The sequence below is a fragment of the Anastrepha ludens genome, chromosome 2 (genome assembly GCF_028408465.1).
Source record: "Anastrepha ludens isolate Willacy chromosome 2, idAnaLude1.1, whole genome shotgun sequence".
Taxonomy (NCBI): Eukaryota; Metazoa; Arthropoda; class Insecta; order Diptera; family Tephritidae; genus Anastrepha; species Anastrepha ludens.
Window position 1 is genome coordinate 34297877 of NC_071498.1, and position 22824 is coordinate 34320700.

Here is a 22824-nt window from a genome sequence, read left to right on the forward strand (position 1 = left end):
TTGGGTAAGAAATGTAAACAAAAAGTTGAGAAATATTGGAAAAGAATACAAAATGAGGTCTACGTGTCAAAAAGTTCGAAAAGAGAGAAAAATTGAACCTCCATGTACAGAGAAGTGTAAGCGAAAATGTTTTGAAAAATTTACAGAACAGGAACGGATGGTAATTTTTAGATCATACTAGGATTTGGCTATGTACAAAAAACAGCGACTATTTATTCAGAATAGTATGGAGCTCATTCAGTCTAAATATCGTTATGTGCGTGAAGGTGGTACGAGAAAGAAAAGGGAAAATAATAATGGCTTCTATTTCCATCTCAATGGGCAGAAAGTTCGAGTATGCAAACTGTTTTTTAAAAATACTTTGAATATTAATGATCGCCCAATAAGAACTGTGCAGGAGAAACGAAATAAGATGGCAAATGTTTTACTGATGGAGGATTGTCGAGGAAAACATGGAAAGCAAAGAAACATTGGTGAAATTGTAAGGGTGTTAAAAGCTTTATCGATAAAGTCCCTAAAATCGAAAGTCATTACACTCGCGCAAACACCAGTAATATCCATATTTTTTTCTCTTATAATGTTTAGTAAGGTGCAAATATAATACAGTCACAAGTCAGAATTTGCAATAGGTTTTCAGCTATAAAACTTTTTGTTATTTGCAGTAACGTCACAATTTTAATTATGTCAGACCATAAAACCTATTTCTGCAGCAACAACGTCATAAGAAAAACTCGGAGTACTTTTGAAGCTACAGAAAAAAGTAAATTATACATTTCAACCTTTAATTTACATATACGTCTTAACCAGATGCCATTTCAGCAAATTTGACCATAATCTTCTTTTCATATACAATTTTAATATATATAAAACCATTTAAAAACTGAAAAATGCGTCTCCTGGAAAATCACAATTTTTGAGTTATGACGACGTTGCAGCAAATGAGCGATATATTTATGAATACTCGCAGAAAATTTAATATCGTTCCGGTGAATATTTTCGAAGTTACATGAAAATTGGAAAAAGTGTGCTTGAAAATACAAAGCAAACTTTAAACGCGTTTTTCTCAAAATGGTGTTTTCAAAGGTGGTGACCAACATCACACGAAAACGGTTACACCGATTAGTCTCAAACTTTAACACGAGCTTCTTCAATATATTTTTTAGTAAATAATCGAAGATTTTTCCTCACCGATAAATATTTTTGTTTTATTATAAACATTTTAAGACCAAAATGTTGGTCAAAAATCGATTTTTTTTTTGAGAAACCACCATTTTGTCGAACAAATTTAGTTTGCTTATTCCTTCGATTAATTACTAGATTTAACATGACGAAATCTGTTTGGTTTTTTAGTTTCAGAGGATCCAGATCAGAGATATAGTGGTCACCGCAAAACGTCTTTTTTGAGAGCAGCTCCCGTATATCAGCCGTAGCTCCTTTCCAAATAAATATTTTTACTAATACTAAGTCTTTAAATACAGTTAAAAGACAGCATAATATGTAAACAAATTTTTTTCGGCCTTCAAACTGCATATAACCGCTTAAATAAAAAAAATGGAAAATAAGAATGGATTTTGTACTTTTAAGATGAAAATCTTTAGTTACTGTAAATTTATAACTTCACCCCACTTTTGAGTGACTTAAGCTTTTATACGATTTTATAATTTTTTCATAAAGTTACCCCACATCCCCTACAGCTTCTATAGATTATGTTAAAAGAGCTCTATTAAAACAGAAATGTCCGGTGAAGATCGCGAATTTCCTGTTAAAACTTATTTGTCTTACCGAATTTGCTACGATCAGCTCTCATCTCATCCTTTGATAGCTCAATTTTCATTCGCCGTTCACGCGCGCGAATGGGTCACATAGTGGACAACTGCTTCAGCCTAAACTTACCTAATATAATTACATTGCCTTAGTTTATTTTCATAGGGAAATAATAAAATTTAATGTATCTATTCATAAACCATTTCGGGATATTACTATGCTGATACCATTTTTGTTTTAATTTTTTTTTTTTTTATTATATTTAATATTTACTACACAATAATTTATTCACACTACATATTTTTGTTAATACTTGTAATGTTGATTGGAAACTAATTTCAATAATGTTTGGGTACACCAAAATCATATCTAAGAGACGTAAAAGCACAACTTTCTAGAGTTTGAAATGAAATTTGAAAAAAGCGAGCCAAGAGGCAGCGAGAGAATGGTAAAACACTCAAGTTAAAAAGCTCATTGCTTTCGATGCTCTGTAAAGTAAAAGGGTAGACACTCGAGGAGAAAAGGAGAGAAAGAGATAGGTTAGAATAGAGACATAGGTAGCTGGTCATGTGAGAACATTTTAGAGCTAGTCACATTGAAATATTTCGTCAGGTTCGCTGATATCGGCGTTTGAATTGCTGGAGGTGAAAACTAAAAACTTCAAAAGTGCCGCCTTGATGTCACTAGTGAATAATTCCTTGGCAGTAACTGACTTTTATGTCATTTTTGTCATTTGTCTTGTAGACAGTTGTACAATTTTACGCGAAGAAGAAAGCACAACATATCGCAAAATTACTATTTTTACTAAAATAATCGTCCGAATGAGTCGACAATTCAAAGGTTGGTAAAAAAAATCAAATTTCAAGAAACTGATTCTGTAGAAAAGAAAGGCTAAGAAAAGTTTACCAAAAATTTTACTCAGATGTAAAAATACTTTTTTACCAAATGTCCACTAAAACGGCACGAAACAATTCTCATTGCAGAAATACACACAGTTTTCAGTAAGAAGTTGAAATTCACAGGGTGAATATGTTCAAATATCGGGAAAAAGGATGGAATATCAGGATAAATCATTTTAAGGACAAATTACAATATATAAATTTGTACTAGAATGAATTAAAATTAATTCTATAGCACAACGAGCCCAAAAATTCGTTAAACAAAGTAACACCACTATCATACAATCAAACGCAACCGAATTGCGAGCCAACATGCTGCAACTAAATTCGGTGTGAATCGGTTGGAACTTCATTCGAACAAATTTGATGGAACATTCAACATCATGTGACAGCTAAATTAATGCGCCCAAAAATATGTTATGTAGCTTAGAAGCGCTGGAGTATGAAATAAAACTAAAGGGCATACAAACTATCTTTTTCTCCAATGAAACGGTCTCCAATGAAACTGTCTTTGTTGATTTATTTGTTAGAATTTATTTTATTTCTTTATTCATTTAATATTTATCATTGCATTATTAGTATTAGATTTTTTTACTATAAATATTTTGCTACATTTCATAATAATATAATAATTTATATTTACTTGTATTATTAGCGCTTATTTTATTAAATTTATCATTGCTGTTCTATGGCAGACTATTTATTTATATGTATGTATGCATGCATGTATGCGTTAGTACAATTCCATTTACGGGCATTTGCCCGCATAAACACATCCATTTGTAAGTAAATACATATATTATATTAAAAGCATAAAAAATGTGTTTGGTATTTAATTTTAATTATAAGTAATGAAAAATTTTAAAATTATGATTATTTACAAAACAATACAAAAAAACGAAAATTACGAATCTGTATATAAAAATGGCGTAAATTACGCATTTAATATAAATTAATCATTTTTATTTGTATCTTATTGTAATAATATGCAAATCTGATTTATTGTTTCATGAAAGCGGGTTACTTTATGAGAGCAAAAATTTGTATAATAAAGCAAAAAAAGATGCTTATATTCAAAGAGCTCTCGGCAACGCTGTAGCTTATCCAAATATTACAAGCTTTCGGTGATATTTTTCATTTGTTTAATTCTTTCATGTGAAGTTGACAAAGATAAACTTCTGGCTATTTGCTTCGCTGTCTGTGTTCTTGTAAAAAATTATTCAGGGATACCCCTAATGTGGCTTTCTCATTTGGATTGTTCGGCAATGTTGAATGTGTTTAATGATTTTTGAACGAATTTACATTAAAAGATATGCTTACGAATTTTTATACCACAACAAGGTGGCGCAAAATTAATTATCCAATTTTGTTTTTGAATAACTTTTTTGGCTAAATAAAAAAATGTATTTGAGTGTTGCAAATTTTTATGGTGATCTTCACTGCGCTCCGTTACTTGTCTGTTTGTATACTGCAGCTGTCTAGTGCACAAGTGTCAAGTATGTTTGACGTACGACGCCATTTTCAAAAATTATATAAGTATCTTCCGATAGGATGATTAATTTTGCGCCACCTTGTACATTCACTTGACAGTGCTAGCAATTTCAAAAGTCTGTGCAGCCAAACTAATTACGAAAAACAAAACGAACAGAACGGATCATAAATTGAATCAGATCTCTATAAAAAAATTTTCCAGATCCCGATCATTGACCATTGACAAATACAGCTATAATATCCGTGTTCGGTTGTTGAAGCTCTGCTGTTATAACGAACGTTCGTAAAGCGTAGTTTAACTGATTTAAATATTATATCTGTAGACTTTTGACAAAACTACTTAATTATTTTGGGCAGAATTTGCGTTTAATTGCTGAATATTGCTGAATTTTCATAAATAATTTTTTTTATCAACTCTTATTAAAATAAATCTTCTAACTATCGCTGTAATTGGCATTTTAAACCCTCCGTTGGACAATTTATTTTTAACCTTCGATTGAGCACCACGCTCTGGCCTTTTTTTTGTCCTGTTTGAGGATCCCTTTTAGAAGGTTATATCCATAAATCGAGTAAGATAGAAAATAAATGGGAAGCTACCTGGAAACTCAAGCCGTTAGCTATAACAGAAATATGTTAAATTCGATAAATTTCAAAATCGAAAAAACCGGTCTCAACCAGACCCGGGTGCTCAAACGGAAGTTTAAATATTGCATTATAACTCAAAAATTTACTGGTTGACATAAAGAAAGAGTTAAAGCGACACACGCCTAAGTTGCTCTGCCAAAAGTCGGTGGGTGTGCTTTGTAGTGATACAAAAAAGACACCACTTAGTAACATTAGCAGCCATGTTAGCCATTCGACTTTTGCTGCAATTCGTATTATAACTTCTTCATCGAAATATATGTTGCTACTTAATTATTTTTTTTTCAACTACCTTCAATCATTGAGTGAGTAAAATAACCTCCCCTACCTTCGCAGTGTGACAATGTCCACGTAGAAAAAAATACGCAACAATCGCCGTTCTCGCCTAATTTGGCACAAATTGTGACTTGAGTCAATTTTGAAGATGAAGAGGACTTTTTCAAATTCAATAAAAAAGCTGTTATTTCACAATTTTTTTTAGTAATATGTAAATTTATACATTGAAGTACAATCATTGAAGAAAAAAAAATCGAAATTTTAAAAGGCAAAAATCGAACGTAGGCTCTGATATGTCCTATCGGCCGTTGCGAGAGTGACATAACATTCCGAATTTACCATTGCTTCCGAAACAGTGCTCATTTGTCGAATTCATTACTAGTTTCGAGCTATCGAAAATGGGAAGCAACGGCGAATAAGCGACACTTATGTATATGGAAAGGAGAGTTGCTTAGTGCCGGCCGATTTACGCACGGACACATTTGGAAGGGGAACATTTTGTTCGTGGGAGAGGGACGGACAGGGAATAGAGATAGGATTTTGTTACATTCGCAAATATTTGGAAGGGGAACATTTTATTCGTGGGAGAAGGACGGACAGTGAAGAGAGATGGAATTTAGTCTCCCATTCTGTCTACACGCTTTGTGCTTCTTATTCGTATTGTCAAACTTAAAATTGCAAAATAATTTTAGCCAGTTGCTTCATTTGTTTTACACCAACCTGTCTTCAGAACCGGGGCTGGCTGCTGGATGAGCACCGCTTGGCCTGGGCCATTGGCTCCTTCGGGCCCTTCAAGTCACCTGGTCCTGATGGCATCATACCTGCCCAACTACAGAAATCTGTAGTGGTATCATGCCGCTGGCTGAGCCCTATCTATGCGAGCTGCATAGCCAGGGGCTATATACCGGGATCTTGGAGGGCTGTGAGGGTTGTGTTCATACCCAAGGCTGGCAAGAGCTCACATGTCTCCCCTAAGGATTTTAGGCCAATCAGTCTCTCATCTTTCTTGCTGAAAACCCTTGAGAGGTTGATTGACCTACACATAAGAAGCGAAATTCCTCGGGGGCGTTTGTCGCACACCCAACATGCTTACTGTAAGGGCAGATCAGTGGAATCTGCTCTGCACACAATTGTTAAAGATATTGAGGAATCTCTATATCAGAAAGAACTCGCAGTTGGTGCCTTCCTCGACATTGAGGGGGCTTTTAATAACGTTCTCCCGGAGGCAATCACGAAAGCTCTGGGTAGGCTGGGGGTCGGAGCCGACCTTTCCAGATTTATCTACAGAATGCTCAGCGACAGAACGGTCGTGGCAGAGTGGGGCGGCGTCTCTCTCCGCCGGCAGGGGAGCAGAGGCACGCCGCAAGGCGGGGTTCTCTCACCATTCCTCTGGATCATTGTTATCAATGACTTGCTGGAGGAGCTGGTGAGGAGGGGCTGTAGGGTGATTGCCTACGCGGATGATGTGGCATTAATTGTTAGAGGAAAGTTTATAGATACCCTGTATGATTTAATGCAGGGATATCTGAACGTAGTTGTTCGATGGGCAGCAGATTGCGGCTTATCAGTGAATCCTCTTAAGACGGAGCTCGTCCTTTTCACGAGGAAATACAAAATACCCAGAGCTCAGCTCCCCTCGATGGGGGGCGCTCCGCTGGTGCTTTCTGACAAGGTGAAGTACCTAGGTCTAATCCTTGACAGTAAGCTGACGTGGAAGCCCAACATTGAGGAGAGAGTAAGGAAGGCAACAATCGCCTTGTATGGGTGCAAAGGCGCAATTGGCAAAAGGTGGGGCCTCTCGCCCAGAGTTGTATTCTGGCTCTATAATACCATAATAAAGCCAATTCTGTTATATGGAGTCACTGTCTGGTGGAACTCACTAGAGAGAACGACATCAGTTAAAAAGCTAGAGAGGGTCCAGAGGTCTGCACTCATTGGAATCAGTGGGGCGCTTCGAACTACTCCTACTCTGGCGCTTAATGTAATGTTAAACGTGGTACCTATAGACATCACAGGCAGAATTGCCGCTGCTCGTACCGCAATTAGACTGAGGGGCTTGGGCTATAAGCTCAACCTCACATATGGGCACTCAAGCATCCTCAGGAACTTTGAGTTCATCCCCTCGTCGACGGACCAGTGTGTGCCTTCGCTAAGTCCAAGTGGAAGCTTCTCCACCCATATTCCACCAAGGGAGGAGTGGCCCGGGGGCAACACCTGGGGACAGGGCCTCGTTAACCTGTTCACGGATGGCTTGAAGTTGGACGGTAGGATTGGAGGAGGAGTATTCTGCAAAGAGCTCCCCATCAAACTCAAATTCAGGCTACCGGATCACTGCAGTGTGTTCCAAGCAGAGGTGGCCGCAATTAAAGAAGCAGCTGACTGGCTACTTACTTGCGTAACAACTGTTAAGAGGGTAAATATTTACTCCGATAGCCAAGTGGCCATCAGGGCCCTAGGCTCTATTATGGTGCATTCGAAGCTGGTCAGGGAATGCCTGGTCTCACTCTCGATTGCATCAGAATACTTCGATATAAAGATAATTTGGGTACCTGGTCACAGTGACATTGCAGGAAACTGCGAAGCCGACGAGCTGGCCAGACAGGGGACCTGTGAGGCAATGTGCCCGCGAAAGGAGAGGATCGGGATCCGCTTGACAACCTGCGCTCTACTCCTGGAAGGATGGGCTATGCACCAACTCAGCGAACGCTGGGCAAGTACACGAACGTGTAGGGTCGCGAAGTCCTTCTGGCCACGTTTGGATAGGAGGCGTTCGAGGGATATCCTGGGAATGACAAAATGTCATCTCTCAAATTTCGTGGGCATCATCACGGGGCACTGTCCGCGAGGTACACATGCCGTGAGACTCGGAATCACTTCGAGTCCTTTTTGCGACAGCTGCATGGAGGATGAGGTGGAATCATCTCAGCATATGCTCCTTAGCTGCCCAGCCTTCCCGGGACTAAGATTCAAGTATCTTGGTTCTCATTTCTTTTCTGCACCTGCTGATATAGCAGGTGTTGATAACAAAAATCTGATGAACTACATCAGCAGCATAATGAGGTTAACACAACCGCGGACTAGTCACCGTTCGTAGTCCACAATTACTCACCACTCTCCCATCCCTTCCCTACCTCCCCCTTCTATGTCCTTAAATGGTATCACAAAGGACGAACCAAACTATTTCGTCCAAGTGGGCCCTACTCTCTGGGCAACCATTATAACCTAACCTAACCTTCATTTGTTTTCTTCTTTTGTGAGAGAAAGTTCTGAGTTCTGTGTTGGTTTCCAATCAAATGAGAAAAATCAACGATGAGAAACATCAAAACGCTGCTTGGGAAATACAGGATGATTTTTGCTAGTAAAGTAGGTATGATTTAATGGAAAATGTTTATGTTGAATTTAATTTTTTTTCCATATCTTTAGATATCCAAGTTAATTTTAAGTGAAGCATTTTTAATACAATTTTTTTTTATTCAAGTACAAAAATTTATATATACAATATTAATATGTAAATAAAAAAAAAAACGATTGATTATTTAACCGATTTAGTTTGCCATCTGCATTGAAATATTTAAGAAACTGTTACGAGCTTTACATGTGATTTCGCAGCTTGTAGAAAATATCCGAACCAGAAGATGCTAAAGAAGTAAACGTCAAAAACAATAAAAGTGGCCAAAAAAAATTTTTTTCTGTGTGAACCCGAATGAAACATCAAAAAAGAATTTCCAGTGTCTTCCTTCCAGATGTCTCTGTATGTAAATTGGGACTTACATGGAAAAGCGAAAAAATAGACAACACGAACTAGTTGTACAGAATAGATACTTAAAGTAGTAAGTATCCAAATCTAAAAGGAGTCGTCAGTACTCGGTACTGGATACTTAAACGTACTCAAAGGTACTCAGTACTAGACATTAAATTGAAAATTGTATATTACTTAGTATGAATCATTGAGTAAGTAAGAATCAGTGCTTGGGTGAAGGCAAATCCAGCAAAGACATTGCAAAGAACTGCACGCTGATCGACCGCAATACCGCATTAGTTACTCAATGTATGAATACGTGCATTCACTCAGCGTCAAATCGGAAATAAGCATTTTTCTTGCCCTCAATGCTGGCTAACAGTACACAAAATAAGTCGGTACTACAATAGCATTAACCCTTTTAGACCGATATATCTTAGCGTTGTGCACTTGCTAAAAGTGCATCTCAAAATCTCTGTGCTTCAAAATATCTTTATAAAATGTTAAAAGGGTTCATATTCGTCACAACAACAAATGAAAAATGGTTATTTTGGTATCTCTTATGCTGATTAGAGCGGAGGATCTGTATATGTTAGAGTGTTGAAGTAGTAACGGAACTCGAGATATCCCTCGGATATCCATCAACACGGGATAGTTTCTCTGCAACGTAATCGCAATCTTTACGATGTTTCCGATGATAGTTTTCAGAATACTCAAGTGGCCCGCGTCGATCGATACGGCGAGCCTAAAATCTTGTTCAGCCTTTCTTGATCCATCTAACGTGCAGTCAGTGTTCAAAAGCCGTCAACATTTTCATAGAAACACAATTAGCAGCGAAAAATGTTGGCAGTTTTGTTGGTAAGTTTTTGGAAAGATTCAATTTTCAATAAATATCGCAACATAATTGTAATATTCTCCGTTTATTTCCCAATATACTGCTCTATAAATTTTGTTTATATCAATCCTACTCTCGTTTTAATGCGCATTTTTGCAAACCTCTGCATATTCGCCGATTCGACCCCCGGTACTCTTCGGAGAGGTACGCTTTCGCTCGGTATTAAAAGGGTTAAAGCGTGATGAATATATTTACGCTGCTGATGTCCAGAAATGCTATTCAGTAATGCTTTATCAATTAATTGCTTTTTAGGCTTGCTTACTTTCCAAATTGACGCACCCTGGAGTCATTCAAAATCAGCTCTTTTTTAAATAAAGTACGTCCAGATTGCAAATAAAGTATTGGTAAAAGTAAAGACACCCGATTCTCAAAATAAACGTTGCCGAAGTACTCAGCTCATGGATGCCGAAGAGCATACCATTTATTACGGTTTGTTTTATTTGTTGTGGTAGCGTCATTAAGCACTCCATAACATTTTGGGGAATGTTGTGAGAGTGAGAGGCTTTCCCCAAGAACAACATAAACCCATTAAGCTCTCCACATACATTTTGAGGAATGCTGTGAGAGTGAGAGGCTTTCCCCAAGAACAAAATAAACCCGACTGTCGTTAGCCGTTTGTTTGCTTTCGCTAATTATGAAAAAAAAGATATATACATATGTATACATATACCTATATATATACATATGTGTCTTGAGTTACCGAATTTGTATGCATATGTAAGTATGTAAGTTTTAATATCTTAAATCGTTAAAGTTTTTTCTTTAACAATCATCAGCTTTAGCCAAGAATTTATTTTTTCCTAAATTACGCTGCATGTTTTTAAGCTTACTTTTTTAATTAGAAGCTATTTGATGTGTATTTTTTTTTAAATATTTGTTTTTAAACTTTTTCACTTATAGTTATTTGTTGTTTTTTTATTTAATTTTTTTGGTAGATTTGTCGCATCATATAATTCTCATTTTTAATAATAGGTCTATTTATAAGTTCGTGCGGTTTTACAACAGATGGCGTAACTTGATTATTATTCCATCGATCCACATTTCCAAACATTCATTGGAGAGCTACTGTCGTAAGGCACAAACGTCAGTATAAGTTTTTTATTTGAAGCGTAAACAACAATATTTTTACCACACTTGAAAATGTCGAATTTCGTGCCAAATAATGTGTTTTTGCGGGGAATTCTTCTTCATTATTTTAATATGAAGAAAAAAGCAGCCGAAAGTCATCGTATCTTGGTGGAAGTTTATGGTGAGCATGCTCTATCTGAGCGAACGTGCCAGAAGTGGTTTGCACGCTTTAAAAGTGGTGATTTTGGCTTGGAAGACGAAGAACGCGAGGGTGCGCCGCCAAAGTTCATGGATACCGAATTGGAGGAATTGCTCGATCAAGATCCGGCTCAAACGCAAGAAGAGGTTGCAAAAACTTTGGGAGTTGATCAATCAACCATTTCCAAACGTTTAAAAGCCATGGGAATGATCCGAAAGGTAGGCCATTGGGTGCCGTATGAATTGAAGCCAAGAGACGTTGAACGCCGTTTTATGGCATGCGAACAACTGCTTCAACGGCACAAAAGAAAGGGTTTTTTGCATCGAATTGTGACTGGCGATGAAAAGTGGGTCCATTACGACAATCCAAAACGTCGGGCAACGTATGGATACCCTGGCCATGCTTCAACATCGACGTCGGCGCAGAATATTCATGGCCTGAAGGTTATGCTGTGTATCTGGTGGGACCAGCTGGGTGTTGTGTATTATGAGCTACTGAAACCGAATGAAACGATTACGGGGGATGTCTACCGACGACAATTGATGCGTTTGAGCCGAGCACTGCGAGAAAAACGGCCGCAATACGCCGATAGACACGACAAAGTTATTTTGCAACATGACAATGCTCGGCCACATGTTGCACAAGTGGTCAAAACATACTTAGAAACGCTCAAATGGGATGTCCTACCCCACCCGCCGTATAGTCCAGACCTTGCGCCATCCGATTACTATCTCTTCCGATCGATGCAACATGGCCTGGCTGACCAGCACTTCCGTAATTACGATGAAGTCAAAAAATGGATCGATTCGTGGATTGCGGCAAAACCGACCGAATTTTTCACAAAGGGAATCCGTGAATTGCCAGAAAGATGGGAAAAAGTAGTAGTAAGCGATGGACAATATTTTGAATATTAAATTTGTAACCATTTTACGTCAATAAAGTTTCAAATTTCGAAAAAAACCCGCACGAACTTATTCATAGTCCTATTAATATTTTAATATTTTTCACTAATAACATTTTCAACGCCAATAGCTGCTCGCGCGTTTATGCTCTTCGCAGAGAAATTTGTGAACATTTAATGTACAATTAATTTAGTTAGTTTTGGCTTAATTACAATGTTAATCTACTAAAACAGTCTTATTTAAAAAAAAAACTAAACATTATACGCTTACACACGCAACTATACGTAAGCATGCTTATTTTTACTTGAACTTTATATGTATGTAGATATATATGTATTTATGTATAGATTTTCTTAACATCACTTGCACTTTCGCATTTCTTCCTTTTTTGTTTCAAGTGTAGCCGAAGCCTTAATTTGTAACTAGAAATCTTTTCGTTAACTTCACTACATGTCAACATGTACGTATGTATGTATGTACGAGGGTAGCTTGAGAAATCCATGAAAATCATAATAGATGGCGTCGCAATATCTCATCTAACCTTTTTGCTTCCTATATTTCGGGTGTTTTTTAGCTGCATGAGAACTATCCATATCGATAACTATAGTTCGATAGCTGTGTTGATATTTCTGCTCAGTAAGGTTTAGCAAATCATCATGAATCGTTCAACGTTAAGAATTGTTTCCAAATTGTGAAAATTTAATTGAAAACAAAAAGAAAAATCTGAGGAGGTGATTGGAGAAAGCAATGGCTATCTTTCAGAATTGCACAAATTCTAATATTCGGAAGGGATCAACAAACTAGAATAGCGTTGGACGAGGGACTTTTCAACGACCCTCGTATACTTGCACGTACATACAGACATATATATGTAATAAACGTCGCTATCATTTTTCTTCTTTAGCCGCTGCAAGTATTGCGTCAGCTTAAACAGCAAAGATATGCAAAACGATAGAGAAAACAGTTAAGTTATAATAAATAAATAGCTTCATACTTTTGTAGGGATATGCAGAGGATAAGCTTAAATGTAAGTCCTATATATTTTTATATTTACTTTACACTTTAGCTTTAATCATTTATATTGCTGCTGTGAGTATTGCTGCTTGTGTTGTATTTGTTATTGTGGCTGCTGTTGCTGTTGCTGCTGTTGCTTTTGTTGTTGATGCTATTGTCGCTTCAAGCGATGCTGCATCTACAACTTCTGTGAAACTTTGCGACTCTCCCAACTCTGCGCTACCCCCCACCGTGGCCACAATTTTGTTAGCAGCAAATTTCTCCTCTAAGTCATCACTTTTGTTGCTAATACTTTCTTGTTGTTGCTGCTGCCGCTGCTGCTGCTGTGCATGTTGGCTATTTATTTCTTGTTGAAAACGATTACGCCGCAAAGTTTTCGCTCGCTCCATCATGCCGAGTCTCTGCACGTTGGCCCCATCTTCGGCCTCGCTCTCAACATTGGTGCTCTGTAGCCGCATATGTTGCTGCCTGTAATAGGGTTGCTGCTGATGTTGATGATGGTAATGATGTTGTTGTTTCCAAGGTTTACGTTTCAAATTTGTATGTGTCGACCACCTGCTTGGCGAGGATAAATTCAATTTCATTCAATTTCACTCCAACATCAAAATGGATGTGCGCTACTCACTTTGATAGTTTTCTTCGTTTAGCCAGAGGCTCGTCATAGTCGAGGCGGCTGGAAACAAATGAACCGGCAGCTGAGGTGCTTTGCGCAAGACCTGAAAATTGTAATTTTTTAAAGGAATTTAAGTAATGGGTAGTTTAATAAGAAAATAGTAACTAAGTTACTGATTTCAGCTGTACCGAAGGCAAGATACCGCCCAATAAATTGAATATTAAAGTTTTTTTTAGATTTTAAATAAAAATAGCGATTATCAAATTCGAAGGAAATATGCTTTTTCTTTGTTAAGCTAGAAATATAAATAGCAAATAGTAGCTATTAAATGGATTCTCACCTTGTTTGCGTTTTGAGCCACGCGGCAGTGGCCGTAGCGCACTATCGTTTTGTTGCTGGCGTTGTTGCAACGGATGTCGTTTGACTGCACAGCTCTTGCCCCGACAGCCCTTCAACTTCTCCAATGTGTCATGCAAATATGATTTTTCCTCGCTGGTTAATGAGGAGGCGCGATTTTGTGTCTCAAACGGATCTGTAAAAAATTAATTTGGGGTGATTACTTATGAACAGGAGTTGTATGTAAATATGGAAATATACGATTTTGTTTATGAGTAAACTTTTTTATAAAAAAAAAAAGTTTCATAATCAGTAAAGTGTCCATAATTTCCTGGCGATTTTTTGAGACTGGCAGCCTGGAAGTAAATGTTACGGCTGATAGGCTGATAGCAGACTTATAGATTTTCACTATACGAGACTTGAATAAATTTAGTAGAGACCCAAGTGGTTTCGACCATGAAAAAGCGACTCAAAAACAAACCAGCTACCATTCGCAGATGGCATAAAACTGGTCGCTCTATTTGTGGAAAAACAATAAGATCCATACCACAAATTGGAGGAGGAGCTTGGCAAAATAGCCAATAAAGGATACTCGCGCTCATTTAGTCGATTCCGTTCAGGCTTTTTTGATGTTTAAGATGCACCTCGCACAGGCAGGCCCGTCTTGGAAAATTTCGATAAAATCACAGAAATAATTGTAGTTGAACGACATGTTAGTAGTCATAGCATCGTAGCCCAGGAGCAAAAGATCGACCATAAAACAGTTTCAAATCATTTGCCCAAAAATAAAGGACTTGTTTTCCCTAACCACTAATATGTATAAAATGGTTCGCCCAATAACGCTACCAAAATTGGTGCATTAGCCAACAAAAACACAACAAATTAGCGCCTTGGCATGCTAATTTACGCCCAAGTAGTCACTTGAGAACCAAGCAATTAGCCAACCTTATCCGCCACTCATTAGTATGTGGCATTATTATTATTTTCATTTATATTAATGTTATTTTTGTTGTTCTAACTCTTCATTACTGGTCTAAGCTAAAATTATGACCATACATTTTTCTCCTTCCATCCAACTTACCAATTTTCAAATTATAGAAGGTTATTAGCCCAGTGGTGAATTCGCAATATAAATAATTGTGCGTTGCATTTATTGTGCGCACACACGAGTACGTGTTGTTGTTGGCGTTCATGCAGAAACAGAAAGGTATGTCGTTCCAAAGTGGAGCTGTACGCCAATGCGAGTTGTCGTGCGAGAAGCAGTTCATCTTCTCCGAAAGACATTCCTTCTCTAAGCGGGCCTTCTTGATTCGCTTCCGTTCCTTTTTGCGCTGACGCTCTTCCTTTAGCTTACGACGAGCTTCGCGTGCAACCTCTTTAGAATCGGCATAACTAAAATTGAGAATTGAGTCAAATAAAATATAAAAAAAAAATATTGAAATTGACGCTGAATTTAATTAAATTCTACGCACCTCTCAATATCCGGTTCGCAGTAGCATTCGGCAGGTTGACCTTTTTGTTGCTGGAATGGATCGGCGTGTTGTGTGTTGCCTAAGCCAGTGAAAATTTCCTTTTGCCCAATATTGTTGAGCGTTACTGGACTGAGCACATCAGCTTCATGCGGCTCCTTTGTGGTGGCTGCAAAAGAAGAAGGTAATTGCAAATACGAGCAAAGTAAAGCAAACGAACGAAGCTAATTGCAAATGCCACAAACTCACTTTCACTGCTGCTGGGCGCAAGACTGATATTTGACGGTGAAATTGTTGTCGACCAAAGTAAACGCGTTTTTGTTGTTGTGGCTGGTGCTGTTGCTGCTTCATTTATAGTTGCCGTTGCACCACTGCTAGATGTTACACCATCTCTAGTTGCTGTTGTTGCTCGAGTGATTGTTGTTGCTGTACTCTTTATACCATTCATTAGCCGCACTGTTGTTGGACGCGTTGTTGCCGATGATGTTGTTGTAATCAATGTATCCACTGCCTGCGCGACAGTTGCATTTGGAACTTGTGGACGCCTTCGCCTTTGTATCTGCGATTGTCCACCACTCAGACTGCCATTATGCCCCTGCGTGCGACCTTTGCCGTACGAGTTCTTACCACCATAACCACCAACTCCAGCCCCACTGCCACTTTCATTGTTAATCTCATTACTGTACGTGGCAGTCACGCCAAAACCGAAATGTCTTTGCGCAAAGTAGTTCATATCGAATTCGCGTCCGCCCATTGACTTATCATAGCGTCGTCGGCCACCACCACCAGCTCCACCAGGCAAATGTTGCCGTTGGTATGGGTGATGATTGTAGTTGTAGCCGCCACGCTGGTAGAAATTATTATTATGAATGCCACTGCCACCGCCATTGCGGCGACGTCCTTTTTGTCTGCGACCCGAGTAATCTGAAATATTGTAAGACAGCTCTTCACCATTTTCATGCTCCTCCGCCTTATTTCTGCTTTCAATACTGCCACTGCGTGGTACATAGTCTCTGTCCCAATAGCGACCTGAGTGGTAATGCAGTTGTTGCTGTTGTTGTTGGCCCAATTGCTGTTGTTTACTCTCGCGCATTTGCTTCTTAATATCCTTCAGATGTGTTATCTTATCCTTGAGCACTTTGATTAGCATATCAATTTGATTGCGCGACTTACGCCACGTCTTCTCATCATCGTAAATTACATCGGAGCAATTCACCTTGCCCGTTTGTGATTCAATGTAACAACGCGTGCCCACACGACCGCCCACTTTGGGAAACTTGCCGCCCCGCACAAAGCCAGCTGCCGACAAGGTGGTCGTATAGTTGGGTTGGTGCAAATCATTTGGAGCAATAAATTTCAATTCCAGTGTTTCGAGCGTCTTTTGTATTTCCTGTATAACCTTCGATATGGCATCGTTGGATGAATTGTTGCCTGTCTTCTCACCATCTGCTGTATTCGCGTCGATGGTGGTGGGTGTTTCGAAGAAGCTGGAGGTTAGTTCACGTTTGGCGCGTTTTGATTGACTTAGGTGGTGCTCAATAGAGGAAAGTGTGTCTTGTAGATCAAGCAGTTCTTCCATCTCATAGGGCAGTTCTGTGTGAAACACTTCGTTCGGATCCGAAAGGTCATCCGTAGAACGTTTATTGCGTCGTGAAAAACGTGATTGATTTTGAGTTCTGTATTGAAAAACATAGGTGCTGATTAGTAAGGAAAGAGAATCCCTACTAAGCTAAAATAAGCACAGTGTTTTCCGTTATAACGGGGCACTGCCTAACAGGCAAAACCACACCCAGAGAATGGACGCGGAAACACATGACTTCTGTAGAAGTTGTGTAGAGGAGGAATAGGAAAAGATGATCTCGCACTTTCTGTGTCATTGTCCTGCTCTATCCGTAGATTTACCATTTAATGTATGATTTATCATTTTTTTAAGGAATTGGAAGATCTCAGTACTGTGGAAGCACACACTGGTTTTAGGAGAGATAAACATAAGTCCCCACGCGGCATCACAACCGACTATGAGCCTGAGTGTGTCCCATAGTGGACAGCCGCTTCAATCTAACCTAACCCAATGAACAATCCGAGGTTCACCATCCTAGCTCATTCATTTCTTACTACTTTTCTGTCGTGCAGAGCCCAATCCCATAAGTTTCAGCGCTTCAAATGATTTGATATTTTCATTTATGAGTATTTTTTTGCATCATCAACGATTTTTCATGAGCGAGATCATAACTTTCTTCAACGTCCAGATAGTTTAATCACAATTTTCTTATCGCTTACCTCTTCCGAATGCGATCTCCTTCAAAATAATTGCGATTGGTTTTGATCTTCGTATAGACAACGCCATCTGGTGTGAAGCAAGCGCAATTCCGTTTCGTTTCTTTTTTCGTAAATTTCGATATCTCTTCGAGATGATGTTGAAGCTGCAACTAAAGTTAGACAAATCAATTCATGGAAGATGAAATATTTCAAAAATTACAAATTTACGGCTACAAATATCAAACCAACGAACTTTTCAAATTAGTAATAAAATTATTGTCAAAAAGAATTTTAGCCTTGAAAATCATTTTGCCCTCGACTCACATGAAATTTGCACTTATGCTTACGCCATCGCCCATCTTCATTGACACACTTCCACTTCTGTCCGTGTCGGCAATTCTCCAGCAAAGCAGGATCTGAGCATTCCGAATTCAAACGCATCATTTTCGTCATATACGGCGCCATCGGTAAATTATTATCATATTGATCCTGCTGTTCCTGATCCAAACCCTCTTCTTGAGCTTCGTCCACATCTAATTCATCTTCAATATCTTCATCTAATACCCCAGACGAAACATCATCATCGGTATCTGTGTCAAGATCATCCTCAGCATCATCCTCTATTTCTGCGTCTATTCTAGCCTCTGTTTATGTATAGTAGATAATATATAAAACATAGGCCTACCCAATATAGCACATTGCTCTACACCTACCTTTCTCAGCTTCCGCGCCCAACTCTCCTTCGAGCTCCAGCTCTTCACGCGAATCCAAATCGATTGCATCTAGACTTGACGAATTACTTGTTGTACTCGCGTTAAACGATGCTAGCTCTTCAATAAAAGTGCTATTCGCTAGCCTCATATTTAGCCGATCTATCTGCAGACGTGCACGTGATTCGGCAATTTGCTCAGGAGTTTCGCGTCGGCCTGAACTCTCTATCAAAAACGTATCCGGCCACTGATCACGCACATTACGCTGTCGACTGAAAAGCAGCGGTAAAATGCTGCGCCCATCCATATGCTGCGGTGTCGTTACGCCACCAATGTCCAGGAAAGTGGGTGCCAAATCGACATTTAAGACGATCTCATCAACACTGTGGGAGTGGCGTATGGGAGAATACAGGCATGCCTCAGACTAGTTTACTAATATAAGAAATATTAAATACTTACACTCGTGCTGGCTGGATTCCTGGTCCACGTATCAGAAAAGGTACGCGCACATCAAACTCAAATGGAAAGCTTTTACCTTTGATCAAACCGAACTGACCCAAGTGATAGCCGTGATCGGAGGTATAGATGATGTACGTATTATCGAGCTCATCCAAAGCTTTAAGCTCATTGCAGACACGCTCCACGGCGACATCTACACTTTGCAACGTTTGCAACCGCTTCGTCATCAGTACATTCGTGAAACGTTTATGTACTGGTTCCATGGGTTGCGTGACGCGCAGTATCCATTGCTTATCGGGGTTGGGCGCATGATCGTAGGAAGGTGTGCTGTTTGAATAATCAGAATTAATAAAGTTCTAGAACTGCTTTTACAGTTAAGCGAACTCACTGATGAGTTGTTACATTGAAGAAGAGATGACTATATTGTGGCGCTGAGTCTTCAGGTCCGTGTGGAGCCGGAAAACTCATTGTCAGCATCACAGGCTTTCTTTGGTTTTGTTGTTTCGAGGAGCGTAGAAATGCTATTGAATCATTCGCTATCAAATCGGGGTAGTAGTCCTGCCAAAATAGAACGGAAGTGGCATGTTTTTAAGTTAAGCTTAAGGAGTAATTGGAAAAGTCAAGGCATGCGGCAGCAGGTTTTAGATATAATCGATTTTGTATTGACCTCAATAACAATTTCTACGACTCTGTCAAATAATGTCTTCTACTATAAAGGTGAATTTATTTTCAATGAAGGTTTGGATTTATTTATAATTGATATTTGAAAATTGTTTAATGATTGCAAGTGGGTCCATACTACAAAGCACTGTAAATTTAGCACGTGACTAAATAAAAAAAAATGATGTTGGGTGAAGGGAACCCGTATATTGGCCCTCACGCTCTCCATTGCTTGTCTGTTTGTAAACTGTAAGGTGCCAACCCATTTGTAAAAATTATAAAAATTCTGTTAGAGTGATTAATTTTGTGCCACCTAGTAGCTCCAATCTACAAGAGGCGCAAAGGTCGTGGCTTGTATAACCGGTCTTTGGCTATTTAGTAGGCACTCCTTGAGACTATAAGTTTTAGAGATGAGGAAGACGAAGAAACAGTTGAGCACCTCCTTTGCAATTGTCTAGCCTTAGCTAAAATCAGAGCAGATTTTCTAGGAAGATAATCTTACGGAACTGCCCGTCGTAGGGATGGGACCAATCCTGCGCTTCATAAGGGCTACTAAATGATTCCACGAAGGAAAATAAATGAGGTTCTCGTGTCGCACAGTGCTATCACAACGGACCTTTACAGACCGACTACCACTATAACCTAACCTAAACTTCATGCTGAAATCAGTAAATACCTGGAGCTTGGTATAGGAAACATAGCAAAATATGAACTCGGAGCGAAATAACGAGAAGTGAGAAAGTGTTGGCCAGCCACTTCTCTAGCGAAGCTCCAGCATACTATACGTACTCGTAAATTACGTCCATTTGCAGACGTAATAATTCGATAAGTTATAGGAATACCCCTATGAAATATTCAGGGATTACTGAGAAAAGTCTCAGCTATTAAGGAACATTTAATATTAGAAAAAAAAATTTTAAATGACACAAAAAACAAAACAAATATATATACTCTATGATCTGAAAGTATCGGGAATGTTTAAATAAAACAAAACAGAGCTAAATTTCAGGCACATTTATTTTGTCTTCTTCAAAGCAACACACATGTGCCAACGTTTAACCGAGTCCTCCATGCACCCCTGGTAGGCCGACGAAGGGATGGCCTTCAGCTCCCTCGTCGCATTCTCTTTGATCTCCTCTATCGACTGAAATTTTTTTCCACGAAGTGGTAACTTCAACTTGGGAAACAAAAAGAAGTGGCACGAGGCCATATCAGGTGAATACGATGCTTGCACGATGGTATTTACTTGGTTTTTGGTCAAATACTCCAGCACAATTTGGGCTCGGTGCGATGGCGTATTATCATCATGCAAAATCCAAGAACTGTTTGCCCACATTTCCGGCCGGGCAGACACTAATGATCCGATGCCGCTAAAAAGTGACAGATGTGTGTCTTACAGTCGTACCAACATAAGAAAAAAATATGGACCGATTCCCACGACCGCGGTTCGTTTAAATTACACATTCCCGGTACGTTCGGGTATAGTACAAGGTATGTATAGGACAACAACAACAAGAGTAGCGAGATTAAAGTACATCGAAATGTTTATCTTACAGAAATCTATGCAACACATTTTGATGAAGCTCTTTTTTCTTCACAAGTCTGACACCGATTTCGCCAGCATTAGTGTAAAAATCCAATGGCATAGGATTAGCATGCAGAGTGGCATTTGGAAATATCTAAAGTCCTTTTGAAAACCTGCCTTGCCTTTGATTTTCTCACAAATGTTTTGTTTTTCTAAGTGCTGCCACTAAGTGCGTAATGGATAATTTGAAATTCGTACCTTCTCATAATCGAAACCATGCTTGATTTTCTGCCCATTCATGTTGATGCTATAATTGTAGTATTTCGAGTTCATAATAAGACCTCCCCATTCACGCCAACCCGGCGGTATATACGAACCATTGTACTTATTCAAGTACTTGCCAAAGTATCCCGTACGATAGCCGGCATTTGAGAGATATGTGGCAAAGGAGCGCGTCTCATGCGTGGCCTGCCACTGGGGACTCGAACAGTTGTCGTTGTTGGTGAAGACCATGTGATTGTGTACGTACATGCCGGTCAGCAGTGATGAACGTGCTGGGCAACACATAGGCGTGGTGGTGTAGGCGTGACGGAATTCAGCGCCACCATCACGCAGCCAACGCAGAGTGCGCGGCATAAAATTTAACGATCCCAATTCGACATCCTGATCGTCGGTGAGTATTAAAATAATGTTTGGCTTGCGCTCACGTGTTGGAAATGTCGACGAGTCACGTGAGTAGCGTTTGTAGAACGAAGAAGATGATGATGATGATGGTGCTGAGGGCGACGACGACGACGATGATGATGAAGGATGACTGCTGCTACCACTCAGGTAGCTGGCGGCATAGCCCCCAACGACTGGGTTTTGTGTGTGTCCGCGATGTTGACGATGATGTTGGCGCGTGTGTTGTTGTTGGTGCTGGTGTTGGTGTTGTTGGTGTGTATGCTTTTGGTTCGCTCTGTGCTGCGTTTCGTACACTTCGCCCAATTCCTCTTCACGCTTTTCGCGTTCGTGCAGCGCATGTCGACGATGATGCTGCCGCCGTCGCTGCTGCTGATGATGCTGTTGTTGCTTCTTAGTTTGTTGCCTCTGATGTTCTTGTAGTATATTTTCTTCTTGCAAATCCTTATTTGCATATAAGGTTGGTAGAGTTTCTTTGGCCGCTGCTGCCGTCAGCAACAAATTGAGCATAAAAATCAGGAATATGCAGGCAATAAGTGCAATTTGTTGCATTTGCTTTGACTGCATTTTGTTGCTGTTGTAGTTGCAATTGCAGTCTCAAGTCTATTTTTTATCACTCTCACTATCACAGTTTCATTCGTGCAATGTCGTATTGCCGATATTTGGAGTCGATCCAAATTGGTGTTGTTTCACAATAATTGTTTGGGGCACTTAGTGCTACGTCATGCTGACAGTTTTATGGAAAACTCGCTGGGTGGTGTAGGTAATAGCACTCGAATATGTATATGCTGGCGGCTCATGACGCCACTAGAACTGCAAAGGAAAAAGGGAGGATGTTAAAGTTTTATCAGTGGCTATTCATTTTTAAAGCATTTGTGATATTTTGATAAACATTTTGCAGAAACTAAAAGTATGAGGAGATTGAAAATTAAATTGACTATAAAGAGATTAGCTAAGATGATTTTGTGATCTTAATACCGATACCCTTTCATCAACAGGTCTTATTGTGAGTTCTTAAAAGTGAAAGTAAACGTGAATACTTCTTTACAATACTAGCTGTACCTTGTTGTGCTTCATTTGGTTAAATAAAAATAAAATATCTCATTATATCGGGTAAATTGGGACTATCGATACCGATAACTATGGTATTTAGTCTTGCCATAAATTCCATGACAAATTTTCCAATGTATACGGCGAGAATAAATTCGCAGAATAAAGTTACC

At 39.1% G+C, this 22824-nt stretch overlaps 1 protein-coding gene across 8 annotated transcripts in view; it reads right to left on the reverse strand.

Annotated features, from left to right (window-relative positions):
• Positions 1–11922: 11922 nt before the first annotated feature.
• LOC128868298 (extracellular sulfatase SULF-1 homolog) overlaps positions 11923–22824 on the reverse strand; it is a 283028-nt gene continuing 272126 nt past the window's right edge. For 7 of the 8 annotated variants that reach the window (XM_054110223.1, XM_054110233.1, XM_054110267.1 and 4 more), the window contains 12 exons: positions 21179–22414; positions 19124–19293; positions 18736–19062; positions 18280–18659; positions 17891–18210; positions 17588–17736; positions 15557–16983; positions 15311–15476; positions 14920–15230; positions 13843–14034; positions 13515–13605; positions 11923–13444 (listed from right to left, as the gene is read on the reverse strand). In XM_054110223.1, the coding sequence (XP_053966198.1) occupies positions 12952–13444; positions 13515–13605; positions 13843–14034; positions 14920–15230; positions 15311–15476; positions 15557–16983; positions 17588–17736; positions 17891–18210; positions 18280–18659; positions 18736–19062; positions 19124–19293; positions 21179–22168 (5016 nt within the window). In that variant the 5' untranslated portion in view covers positions 22169–22414 and the 3' untranslated portion in view covers positions 11923–12951. The remainder of the gene's footprint in view (positions 13445–13514; positions 13606–13842; positions 14035–14919; positions 15231–15310; positions 15477–15556; positions 16984–17587; positions 17737–17890; positions 18211–18279; positions 18660–18735; positions 19063–19123; positions 19294–21178; positions 22415–22824) is intronic. The other variant, XM_054110278.1, reaches the window with a different exon arrangement.